Genomic DNA, 13638 nt, shown 5'->3' with positions numbered 1-13638 from the left:
TACACATTGATAGCCTGATGCCTGTTAGATATTATACACATTGATAGCCTGATGCCTGATGCCTGTTAGATAGTATACACATTGATAGCCTGATGCCTGATGCCTGATGCCTGTTAGATAGTATACACATTGATAGCCTGATGCCTGATGATAAATGTCCTCGCCTTTTGATTTGTCGTAGTAGCAGGCAGCAGCAATCTAAATGATCTGAAACGAAAACATGCGACAACTACACTCTATCCACGCACATGATAGCTTTACTATGTGGGTATTAATGACTATTTCTTACCAGTCGTACTTCATGTCAGTCACACAGTAGCAACATAACTTGGTGGACCAACCCCTCACAGCCCACGTGTTTAGACCCCAACCCCGCTAAGCATTCAAAATGTAACACATACTTTGGGTTGTCAGGGAAAATGTAACGAATACTTTGGGTTGTCAGGGAAAATGTAACGAATACTTTGGGTTGTCAGGGAAAATGTAACGAATACTTTGGGTTGTCAGGGAAAATGTAATGAATACTTTGGGTTGTCAGGGAAAATGTAATGAATACTTTGGGTTTTCAGGGAAAATGTAATGAATACTTTGGGTTGTCAGGGAAAATGTAACGAATACTTTGGGTTGTCAGGGAAAATGTAACAAATACTTTGGGTTGTCAGGGAAAATGTAATGAATACTTTGGGTTGTCAGGGAAAATGTAACGAATACTTTGGGTTGTCAGGGAAAATGTAACGAATACTTTGGGTTGTCAGGGAAAATGTAACGAATACTTTGGGTTGTCAGGGAAAATGTAACGAATACTTTGGGTTGTCAGGGAAAATGTAACGAATACTTTGGGTTGTCAGGGAAAATGTAACGAATACTTTGGGTTGTCAGGGAAAATGTCTGCAGTAAAAAGTACTTTGTTTTCTTTAGGAATGTAGTCAAGTAAAAGTTGTCAAAAATATCAATTGTAATGTACAGATACCCAAAAAATGACTTAAGTAGTACTTTAAAGTATTTTTACTTCAGTACTGCACACCACTGCGGTACTGTCTACATGTACTTTAGGTGCAGGAGTACCACAATACGCTCCTGCCCAAGTCAAGCACGGATTATTTGGCATATCTTGTTGCTTGCTAGCTACTCTTGACAGTTTGACGAGAACATGTGGTAACTAACTAGCGTGTTATTTAGAAACGAATGAGTGATTGTGCCAGAAAGCCCAACGGCTAGCTAGTTGACTGCTGTGGCGAGCCAGAGAGGACTCGTTTTGAAAAGTTGGATCATCTCATCCTTCGAGGCAGGGGGTGTCAAACTCACCACCACCAATCAGCACACACCTGTTGTTACTATGACAACCAGCGTAGCTCATTCCATGGAGGTCCTAGTGTCTGCTGGCTTTTGGGTTTTCTTTTCAATTAAGACTTAGGCGACCAGGTGAGGGGAGTTCCTTACTAATTAGTGACCTTAATTCATCATTCAAGAACAAGGGAGGAGCGAAACCCTCTGAGTTTGACATGTGCGTTGAGACTTAGTGTTCTGTGATGTTGAACATTCAACTCAACTGGGAAACATCCATGGCAGGCAGGCATCGTTGTCACCTTATGTTGCAACATGACTTCTGAGTGATAGGAAGCACGAGCACCACCACCACCAATCAGCCGACACCACTGTGCACACACCTGTTGTTACTATGACAACTAGTGTAGCCACGTCAGCTAATGACTGTTGCCTGAACACACATCTGATTTGGACAGTCAATGTTCCAAATGGGATTTGAGCATTAAAGGCCTGCAGTGTGAACAAGGCTTTTGTGTTCTCCTGTCCACATGGCCTCTGATTCCTCACATCTGTCTGTGTGTCTGACACTGCTGAGCGGTTAGTGCTTTTTGAGGTCGGTTCGATTCTAAAAAAATACAATATTACGGTTTTCTTATTTTTTTTTAAACATTAAATGCAGTGCATTATGTGGAATGCTGTAACATCACAGAATAAAACAGAGCCACGTGATGATGGTGACTGTCCATCACTACTGATCACTTATGAACCATAATTTATGACCTTTTAACACAGTATTCCAGTTCTATATTACATTGGTTTTATTTAATGACTTTTAGTAAGTCATCATCTCATCCCGATAGAGCTGCTGCCTACGCTGTCTGACAAAATCACTATTTTGTAGTTCTTCAAAGTAAATAAGGCATACTTTCATGACTGCTGAATACCAACTATCAATCAGTGTTTCCCAAACTCGGTCCTGGGGCCCCCCCTGGGTGCATTTTTAAACGTTTTTTTTGCCCGAGTACCTCGAGATGCAACAGATTTATAATCCTGGAGATCTGAGATCATGTAGAGATACCCCACGATGCATTCTTCTCACTACTGTCCGTGTCTGCCCAACACTACTAACCTAACGTAGCCGGTGTAAAAGAAACACACCTGCGAGCAATGGATTATATGGTCATTGTAGTTCATTACCACGGTTTCTCAGCTAAAATATGTCGAGTTTTGTCCTGTTGGAAACTACAACTCCCATCGCACAGTTCAGCTGGTCTGATTTACTGTATCTCTAGAGCAGTGGTTCATCCTGGTGCTGGGGACCCACAGGGTGCACATTGTCGTTTTTTCCCCTAGCACTACACAGCAGATTCAAATGATCAACTCATCATCTTTGATGATTTCAATCCGGTGTGGAATGCAACAACTACAATGTGCACCCTGTGGGTCCCCAGGACCAGGATGAACCACTGCTCGAGGAAAACTTCATATTATTGAACCGATGTCGGTCAATTAGTTGTTTAAAACCCGAAAAATAGCCAACATTTCAGTTCATTTCTCAGCACTAGTGTCTGTGTTAGTGGAGCGTCCCCTGAACCGGTCTGCCGCCTGTCTGGCCGGTCTGCCGCCTGTCTGGCCGGTCTGCCACCTGTTGTCTGGCCGGTCTGCCGCATGTCTGGCCGGCCGGTCTGCCGCCTGTCTGGCCGGTCTGCCGCCTGTTGTCTGGCCGGTCTGCCGCCTGTTGTCTGGCCGGCCGGTCTGCCGCCTGTCTGGCCCCGGTCTGCCGCCTGTCTGGCCCCGGTCTGCCGCCTGTCGGGCCGGTCTGCCGCCTGTCTGGCCCCGGTCTGCCGCCTGTCTGGCCGGTATCACTCTCACACCCTGTCCATGGGTGATTGTGTGTCCCCACAGTCCTTTGTAATACCGATCTGACGGTCTGTTTTGATTGCAGTGAGTTTTTATTGTTCCATGGCAATAAATCTCCATCAGCAGTTGAGAGAAAGAGAAGAGAAGCATGTGACTCTATTATCAAGACTGCAACGAAGCTATATCTGTGTGTTGTTCCAGCAGCATCATATCTCTAACTCCTATATCTGTGTGATGTTGCAGCAGCATCATATATCTAACTCCTATATCTGTGTTGTTGCAGCAGCATCATATCTCTAACTCCTATATCTGTGTTGCAGCAGCATCATATCTCTAACTCCTATATCTGTGTTGCAGCAGCATCATATCTCTAACTCCTATATCTGTGTTGTTCCAGCATCATATCTCTAACTCCTATATCTGTGTTGTTGCAGCATCATATCTCTAACTCCTATATCTGTGTTGTTGCAGCATCATATCTCTAACTCCTATATCTGTGTTGTTGCAGCAGCATCATATCTCTAACTCCTATATCTGTGTGTTGTTCCAGCAGCATCATATATCTAACTCCTATATCTGTGTGTTGTTGCAGCAGCATCATAGCTCTAACTCCTATATCTGTGTGTTGTTCCAGCATCATGGCGTCCACGGTGACCCTGGAGGATGCTCTGTCCAATGTGGACCTTCTGGAGGAGCTGCCTCTCCCAGACCAGCAGCCCTGCATCGAGCCCCTGCCCTGCTCCCTCATGTACCAGGTAAGAACTGTTCTCAGATCTCCTGTCAAGCTCAGCAGGTAAACACCTGAATGTAGATTTAATTTGATTAAAACACATCCTCTCTCTCTCTCCAAAGCCCAACTTCAACACCAACTTTGAGGACCGTAATGCCTTTGTGACGGGGATCGCCAGATACATCGAGCAGGCCACCGTCCACTCTAGCATGGTAAGTACCAGGCCACCGTCCACTCTAGCATGGTAAGTACCAGGTTCCAGACACATTGAGCAGGCCACCGTCCACTCTAGCATGGTAAGTACCAGGTTCCAGACACATCGAGCAGGCCACGGTCCACTCTAGCATGGTAAGTACCAGGTTCCAGACACATTGAGCAGGCCACCGTCCACTCTAGCATGGTAAGTACCAGGTTCCAGACACATCGAGCAGGCCACGGTCCACTCTAGCATGGTAAGTACCAGGTTCCAGACACATCGAGCAGGCCACGGTCCACTCTAGCATGGTAAGTACCAGGTTCCAGACGCATCGAGCAGGCCACTGTCCACTCTAGCATGGTAAGTAGCAGGCCACTGTCCACTCTAGCATGGTAAGTACCAGGTTCCAGACACATCGAGCAGGCCACCGTCCACTCTAGCATGGTAAGTACCAGGTTCCAGACACATCGAGCAGGCCACTGTCCACTCTAGCATGGTAAGTAGCAGGCCACTGTCCACTCTAGCATGGTAAGTACCAGGCCACTGTCCACTCTAGCATGTTAAGTACCAGGTTCCAGACACATCGAGCAGGCCACGGTCCACTCTAGCATGGTAAGTACCAGGCCACGGTCCACTCTAGCATGGTAAGTACCAGGTTCCAGACACATTGAGCAGGCCACCGTCCACTCTAGCATGGTAAGTACCAGGTTCCAGACACATCGAGCAGGCCACGGTCCACTCTAGCATGGTAAGTACCAGGTTCCAGACACATTGAGCAGGCCACCGTCCACTCTAGCACAGACTGTGTCAGGGTTGTTCCCTACCATGTGGACATAGCCACTACCTCAGCCTGTGTCAGGGTTGTCCCTACCATGTGGACATAGCCACTACCCCAGACTGTGTCAGGGTTGTCCCTTATACCTCAGCCTGTGTCAGGGTTGTTCCTTACCATGTGGACATAGCCACTACCTCAGCCTGTGTCAGGGTTGTTCCCTACCATGTGGACATAGCCACTACCTCAGCCTGTGTCAGGGTTGTTCCCTACCATGTGGACATAGCCACTACCCCAGACTGTGTCAGGGTTGTCCCTACCATGTGGACATAGCCACTACCCCAGACTGTGTCAGGGTTGTTCCCTACCATGTGGACATAGCCACTACCCCAGACTGTGTCAGGGTTGTTCCCTACCATGTGGACATAGCCACTACCCCAGACTGTGTCAGGGTTGTTCCCTACCATGTGGACATAGCCACTACCCCAGCCTGTGTCAGGGTTGTTCCCTACCATGTGGACATAGCCACTACCTCAGCCTGTGTCAGGGTTGTTCCTTACCATGTGGACATAGCCACTACCCCAGACTGTGTCAGGGTTGTTCCCTACCATGTGGACATAGCCAGGGATATGGCGCAGCATTCACAGAGAGCCAGGGATATGGCGCAGCATTCAGAGGGCCAGGGATATGGGGCAGCATTCACAGAGAGCCAGGGATATGGCGCAGCATTCAGAGGGCCAGGGATATGGCGCAGCATTCAGAGGGCCAGGGATATGGGGCAGCATTCACAGAGAGCCAGGGATATGGGGCAGCATTCACAGAGGGCCAGGGATATGGCGCAGCATTCACAGAGAGCCAGGGATATGGGGCAGCATTCACAGAGAGCCAGGGGTATGGGGCAGCATTCACAGAGGGCCAGGGATATGGCGCAGCATTCAGAGGGCCAGGGATATGGCGCAGCATTCAGAGGGCCAGGGATATGGGGCAGCATTCACAGAGAGCCAGGGATATGGGGCAGCATTCAGAGGGCCAGGGATATGGCGCAGCATTCACAGAGAGCCAGGGATATGGGGCAGCATTCACAGAGAGCCAGGGATATGGGGCAGCATTCACAGAGGGCCAGGGATATGGCGCAGCATTCACAGAGAGCCAGGGATATGGCGCAGCATTCACAGAGAGCCAGGGATATGGCGCAGCATTCACAGAGAGCCAGGGATATGGCGCAGCATTCACAGAGAGCCAGGGATATGGGGCAGCATTCACAGAGAGCCAGGGATATGGCGCAGCATTCACAGAGAGCCAGGGATATGGCGCAGCATTCACAGAGGGCCAGGGATATTGGGCAGCATTCACAGAGAGCCAGGGATATGGAGCAGCATTCACAGAGAGCCAGGGATATGGCGCAGCATTCACAGAGGGCCAGGGATATGGGGCAGCATTCACAGAGAGCCAGGGATATGGCGCAGCATTCAGAGAGAGCCAGGGATATGGTGCAGCAAAAATAGGATTTATTTTCCTTTAAATCTAAAAAAGTATTCTCCGATCGACTAAAAGCCCAGACTATTTGAAATGAAAAGGCATGGTATGGTCAAGACTTTGCAGCTCCTGCGTCTAGCTAGGACTCCTCCCACAGAAGGCCCAACTTCCTCCATTTACCTGCACACTTGCCACAGTGCAACAAAAAATAATTTATATTCCTTTTAATCGAACAAATCCTATCAACTTAAAGCATAGACAACAGGACAGGAAAATACATCATCTGATCTCCTCTGTGTATGGTCAACAGACCAAGCACTTCCCCCACCGAAGGCCCAACTTCCTGTCTTTATCCTTCTACTTCCACACTTGCCACGGTACAATGAATGGCCAAGAGGGGGAGCCATATACAGTTGCAGTCAGAAGTTTACATACAGTACACTTTAGCCAAATACATTTCAACTCAGTTTTTCACAATTCCTGAATCAAGGGCGATGGTGATGTCATTGAGGACCTTTAAGGTTCCAGTGACACATCCATAACCTGAGTGGAAACCAGATAACAAACCAGAGAGAAATATAGACATTAAGAAAACCAGTCAGTTGATTATTGACAACACTTTGGATAAACAGGGCAAAATAGATGCACTGTGGCTGCCTTCCAAACAATGGGAACCTCCCCAGAAAGGAGAGAGAGGTTAAGAAGGTCAGAGAAAGGCTTGGTGATGATAGGGGCAGCAACCTTAAAGAAGAAAGGGTCTAAACCATCTGACCCAGATGTTTTTTGGGGTCCAGTTTAAGGAGCCCCTTTAGCACCTTGGAGTAAGGGACGCCCTGCAGGGAGAAACTTTGTAGCGGGGCTAGGGAGGAGCACCGGGGCTAGACGCATTAGAAGGCGTGGGAGATGAGGAAACGTTGGACGGGCAAGGAGGCGTGGCTGAGTCCAATAGGAATCCTGACTTAATGAAGTGGTGATTAAAGAGCTCAGCCATGTGCTGCCTGTCAGTAACAACCACATCAACCAGGATCCCCATTAGTTCCTGCCAAGGCAGCAGCTACTCTTCCTGGGGTTTATTATGGATCCCCATTAGTTCCTGCCAAGGCAGCAGCTACTCTTCCTGGGGTTTATTATGGATCCCCATTAGTTCCTGCCAAGGCAGCAGCTACTCTTCCTGGGGTTTATTATGGATCCCCATTAGTTCCTGCCAAGGCAGCAGCTACTCTTCCTGGGGTTTATTATGGATCCCCATTACTTCCTGCCAAGGCAGCAGATACTCTTCCTGGGGTTTATTATGGATCCCCATTAGTTCCTGCCAAGGCAGCAGCTACTCTTCCAGGGGTTTATTATGGATCCCCATTAGTTCCTGCCAAGGCAGCAGCTACTCTTCCTGGGGTTTATTATGGATCCCCATTAGTTCCTGCCAAGGCAGCAGATACTCTTCCTGGGGTTTATTATGGATCCCCATTAGTTCCTGCCAAGGCAGCAGCTACTCTTCCTGGGGTTTATTATGGATCCCCATTAGTTCCTGCCAAGGCAGCAGCTACTCTTCCTGGGGTTTATTATGGATCCCCATTAGTTCCTGCCAAGGCAGCAGATACTCTTCCTGGGGTTTATTATGGATCCCCATTAGTTCCTGCCAAGGCAGCAGCTACTCTTCCTGGGGTTTATTATGGATCCCCATTAGTTCCTGCCAAGGCAGCAGCTACTCTTCCTGGGGTTTATTATGGATCCCCATTAGTTCAGGCAGCAGCTACTCTTCCTGGGGTTTATTATGGATCCCCATTAGTTCCTGTCAAGGCAGCAGCTACTCTTCCTGGGGTTTATTATGGATCCCCATTAGTTCCTGTCAAGGCAGCAGCTACTCTTCCTGGGGTTTATTATGGATCCCCGTTAGTTCCTGTCAAGGCAGCAGCTACTCTTCCTGGGGTTTATTATGGATCCCCATTAGTTCCTGCCAAGGCAACAGCTACTCTTCCTGGGGTTTATTATGGATCCCCATTAGTTCCAACCTCTCCCTTTGCTCAGGTTACAACCTCTCCCTTTGCTCAGGTTACAACCTCTCCCTTTGCTCAGGTTACAACCTCTCCCTTTATTCAGGTTACAACCTCTCCCTTTGCTCAGGTTACAACCTCTCCCTTTATTCAGGTTACAACCTCTCCCTTTATTCAGGTTACAACCTCTCCCTTTTTTCAGGTTACAACCTCTCCCTTTGTTCAGGTTACAACCTCTCCCTTTATTCAGATTACAACCTCTCCCTTTGTTCAGATTACAACCTCTCCCTTTGTTCAGGTTACAACCTCTCCCTTTGTTCAGGTTACAACCTCTCCCTTTGTTCAGGTTACAACCTCTCCCTTTGTTCAGGTTACAACCTCTACCTTTGTTCAGATTACAACCTCTGCCTTTGTTCAGATTACAACCTCTCCCTTTGTTCAGATTACAACCTCTCCCTTTGTTCAGGTTACAACCTCTCCCTTTGTTCAGGTTACAACCTCTCCCTTTGTTCAGGTTACAACCTCTCCCTTTGTTCAGATTACAACCTCTCCCTTTGTTCAGATTACAACCTCTCCCTTTGTTCAGGTTACAACCTCTCCCTTTGTTCAGATTACAACCTCTCCCTTTGTTCAGGTTACAACCTCTCCCTTTGTTCAGATTACAACCTCTCCCTTTGTTCAGATTACAACCTCTCCCTTTGTTCAGGTTACAACCTCTCCCTTTATTCAGGTTACAACCTCTCCCTTTGTTCAGATTACAACCTCTCCCTTTGTTCAGATTACAACCTCTCCCTTTGTTCAGATTACAACCTCTCCCTTTATTCAGATTACAACCTTTGTTATTTGAATAGGAAATAATTTCCCAAGTATCGCTATTTTTAAAACAAGTCCTAGAAAGTTGGTTGCAATTTCACAGTAATCCAGCAGAAAAAACAGGACAAATAATACATCAGATAGATATATATAAACAACGTCATCTTCGTAAATGACATCATAAATAGGACTGGTGAGTTTTGGAGAGAATTAAAACATATGGAAATGTCTGTTCTACCCAAAATTACAACCAACTAATTGCAGCATTACTGTAAAAGTGGAAGGGGGAGGAAGTAAGGACCCTGTTGGCATTAAAGACCAAAATTGGTAAAATTAAAATTGTGATAAATAAAGTATACCAGTTTAATTTTAATGATCCAAAATTTGACAGCTGTGCCATATAAATTGCAAAATAGTTTTAAGAGATTTTTGACGTACCGATTCCATGGCACATGGTTTATGAACTGATACGCAAAAACGACACCAGATTCAAAACATCACATTTTTATAATTAAATTATTATACAGAATTCTTGCAACCAATAGAAGGTTATTTATGTATTTATGTTTATATTTATTTATACAACCTTCCCAGCTCTGCCTATTTTTCTGCGATGAGGCAGAAAAATTATATAATTAATTTTGTTTTTTGGTCACAGGTCCAGGAATGGCTGAAGAATTGCAATATTTACCTGGAGCTAACCCTGCCGTTAGCACTACTGGGGGATCTGAAAAGTTATATTCAATCGATCAATAATAAAATAATACTTTCAGCCAAAATGTTTGTAAATTTAAAGATAATCTAAATAAACTATGAGGATAGAAAGGTTTCACAAAAGGGAGGGGTTGAATGGAGCTGAAGGACTGGATGGTGTTGAGAGATAGATGGGAGGGGTTGAATGGAGCTGAAGGGTGGGACTGGATGGTGTTGAGAGATAGATGGGAGGGGTTGAATGGAGCTGAAGGGACTGGATGGTGTTGAGAGATAGATGGGAGGGGTTGAATGGAGCTGAAGGGTGGGACTGGATGGTGTTGAGAGATAGATGGGAGGGGCTGAATGGAGCTGAAGGGACTGGATGGTGTTGAGAGATAGATGGGAGGGGTTGAATGGAGCTGAAGGGTGGGACTGGATGGTGTTCAGAGATAGATGGGAGGGTTGAATGGAGCTGAAGGGTGGGACTGGATGGTGTTGAGAGATAGATGGGAGGGGTTGAATGGAGCTGAAGGTTGGACTGGATGGTGTTGAGAGATAGATGGGAGGGGTTGAATGGAGCTGAAGGGACTGGATGGTGTAAAGAGATAGATGGGAGGGGTTGAATGGAGCTGAAAGGTGGGACTGGATGGTGTAAAGAGATAGATGGGAGGGGTTGAATGGAGCTGAAGGACTGGATGGTGTAAAGAGATAGATGGGAGGGGTTGAATGGAGCTGAAGGTTGGGACTGGATGGTGTTGAGAGATAGATGGGAGGGGTTGAATGGAGCTGAAGGGTGGGACTGGATGGTGTTGAGAGATAGATGGGAGGGTTGAATGGAGCTGAAGGACTGGATGGTGTTGAGAGATAGATGGGAGGGGTTGAATGGAGCTGAAGGGACTGGATGGTGTTGAGAGATAGATGGGAGGGGTTGAATGGAGCTGAAGGACTGGATGGTGTTGAGAGATAGATGGGAGGGGTTGAATGGAGCTGAAGGGACTGGATGGTGTTGAGAGATAGATGGGAGGGTTGAATGGAGCTGAAGGGACTGGATGGTGTTGAGAGATAGATGGGAGGGGTTGAATGGAGCTGAAGGACTGGATGGTGTTGAGAGATAGATGGGAGGGGTTGAATGGAGCTGAAGGTTGGGACTGGATGGTGTTGAGAGATAGATGGGAGGGGTTGAATGGAGCTGAAGGGACTGGATGGTGTTGAGAGATAGATGGGAGGGGTTGAATGGAGCTGAAGGGTGGGACTGGATGGTGTTGAGAGATAGATGGGAGGGGTTGAATGGAGCTGAAGGGACTGGATGGTGTAAAGAGATAGATGGGAGGGGTTGAATGGAGCTGAAGGACTGGATGGTGTTGAGAGATAGATGGGAGGGGTTGAATGGAGCTGAAGGGTGGGACTGGATGGTGTTGAGAGATAGATGGGAGGGGTTGAATGGAGCTGAAGGGACTGGATGGTGTTGAGAGATAGATGGGAGGGGTTGAATGGAGCTGAAGGGACTGGATGGTGTTGAGAGATAGATGGGAGGGGTTGAATGGAGCTGAAGGTTGGGACTGGATGGTGTTGAGAGATAGATGGGAGGGGCTGAATGGAGCTGAAGGGACTGGATGGTGTTGAGAGATAGATGGGAGGGGCTGAATGGAGCTGAAGGTTGCGAATAATAACAAGATAACAACTAATGTTAAACATACCGTACAACATATATAGGTTCAGAACGTTTGGGAAACAGCACAGTTAAAAATATAAGGCAAATAGAAATCAAACTGGATGGGACATCAGTAATAGATGGGAGAGGTTGAGGGTAGAGGAAGGACATCAGTAATAGATGGGAGAGGTTGAGGGTAGAGGAAGGACATCAGTAATAGATGGGAGAGGGTAGAGGAAGGACAGGACTAAAAACAAACAAAATATAACTATTGTAGATGGACTGTATCCATAAAATGTGTATAGTATGTATAAGCTGAAAATAATAGGGGAGGAGTGGTGGGTTTTTTCCACATTATAAGATTCAGTTGAGGTTTACAGTTTAGTGAATGATTTGTCCCAAATGCAGTGCTCTTAGTTTAAATATTTAGGACTAATTTATTTCTGGCCACCCATTCTGAAACTAACTGCAGCTCTTTAAGTGTTGCAGTGGCATGTCATTAGTAAAGATTGAAAAAGTAAGGGGCCTAGACAGCTGCCCTGGGGAATTCCTGACTCTACCTGGATTATGATTCTGAGGGGAACAGCAATTAACTCTTTATCCACGTTATAGCAGGGGGGGGTGTAAAGCCATAACACAAGTTTTTCCAGCAGCAGACTATGACCGATAATGTCAAAAGCTGCGTTGAAGTCTAACAAAACAGCCCCACAATATTTTTGTCATCAATTTCTCTCAGCCAATCATCATTCATTTGTGTAAGTGCTGTGCTTGTTGAATGTCCTTCCCTATCAGCATGCTGAAAGTCTGTTGTCAATTTGTTCACCATAAAATAGCATTGTATCTGGTGAAACACCATTTTTTGCAAAAATATACTACGGGTTGGTAACAGACTGATTGGTCTGCTATTTGAGCCAGTAAAGGGTGCTCTACTATTCTTAGGTGGTGGAATTACTTTTGCTCCCTTCAGGCCCGAGGACACACCCTTTTGCTCCCTTCAGGCCCGAGGACACACCCTTTTGCTCCCTTCAGGCCCGAGGACACACCCTTTTGCTCCCTTCAGGCCCGAGGACACACCCTTTTGCTCCCTTCAGGCCCGAGGACACACCCTTTTGCTCCCTTCAGGCCCGAGGACACACCCTTTTGCTCCCTTCAGGCCCGAGGACACACCCTTTTGCTCCCTTCAGGCCCGAGGACACACCCTTTTGCTCCCTTCAGGCCCGAGGACACACCCTTTTGCTCCCTTCAGGCCCGAGGACACACCCTTTTGCTCCCTTCAGGCCCGAGGACACACCCTTTTGCTCCCTTCAGGCCCGAGGACACACCCTTTTGCTCCCTTCAGGCCCGAGGACACACCCTTTTGCTCCCTTCAGGCCCGAGGACACACCCTTTACATTAGGTACAGATTGAAAATGTGGCAATATCGTCCATTGTTATCCTCAGTAATTTTCCATCCAAGATGTCAGACCCCGGTGGCTTGTCATTGTTGATAGATGACAACAAATAATGTCACTTCTTCCACACTCACTTTACAAGTACCTCATAGAGAGAGGCTAGTAGCTGTATTGTACCTCAGGAACCTCATAGAGAGAGGCTAGTAGCTGTATTGTACCTCATAGAGAGTGAGGCTAGTAGCTGTATTGTACCTCATAGAGAGTGAGGCTAGTAGCTGTATTGTACCTCTGAGAGAGAGGCTAGTAGCTGTATTGTACCTCATAGAGAGAGGCTAGTAGCTGTATTGTACCTCTGAGAGAGAGGCTAGTAGCTGTATTGTACCTCTGAGAGAGAGGCTAGTAGCTGTATTGTACCTCTGAGAGAGAGGCTAGTAGCTGTATTGTACCTCTGAGAGAGAGGCTAGTAGCTGTATTGTACCTCTGAGAGAGAGGCTAGTAGCTGTATTGTACCTCAGGAACCTCAGAGAGAGAGGCTAGTAGCTGTATTGTACCTCTGAGAGTGAGTGAGGCTAGTAGCTGTATTGTACCTCAGGAACCTCAGAGAGAGAGGCTAGTAGCTGTATTGTACCTCATAGAGAGAGTGAGGCTAGTAGCTGTATTGTACCTTATAGAGAGTGAGGCTAGTAGCTGTTTTGTGCCTCATAGAGAGTGAGGCTAGTAGCTGTATTGTACCTCATAGAGAGTGAGGCTAGTAGCTGTATTGTACCTCTGAGAGAGAGTGAGGCTAGTAGCTGGATTG

At 46.9% G+C, this 13638-nt stretch overlaps 1 protein-coding gene across 5 annotated transcripts in view; it reads left to right on the top strand.

Moving 5' to 3' along the window:
* LOC115121238 (cytoplasmic FMR1-interacting protein 1 homolog) overlaps positions 1-13638 on the top strand; it is a 123010-nt gene that overhangs the window by 15992 nt on the left and 93380 nt on the right. For 2 of the 5 annotated variants that reach the window (XM_065009396.1, XM_065009400.1), the window contains exons 2-3: positions 3761-3881; positions 3979-4068. In XM_065009396.1, the coding sequence (XP_064865468.1) occupies positions 3765-3881; positions 3979-4068 (207 nt within the window). In that variant the 5' untranslated portion in view covers positions 3761-3764. Of the gene's footprint in view, positions 1-3760; positions 3882-3978; positions 4069-4463; positions 4497-4710; positions 4749-4768; positions 4801-13638 lie in introns of those variants that run through there. The other 3 variants (XM_065009398.1, XM_065009397.1, XM_065009399.1) reach the window with 3 other exon arrangements.

The sequence above is a fragment of the Oncorhynchus nerka genome, linkage group LG24 (genome assembly GCF_034236695.1).
Source record: "Oncorhynchus nerka isolate Pitt River linkage group LG24, Oner_Uvic_2.0, whole genome shotgun sequence".
NCBI lineage: Eukaryota > Metazoa > Chordata > Actinopteri > Salmoniformes > Salmonidae > Oncorhynchus > Oncorhynchus nerka.
Note: the sequence above shows the minus strand (reverse complement) of the source record. Positions and strands in the feature narration are given on the sequence as shown.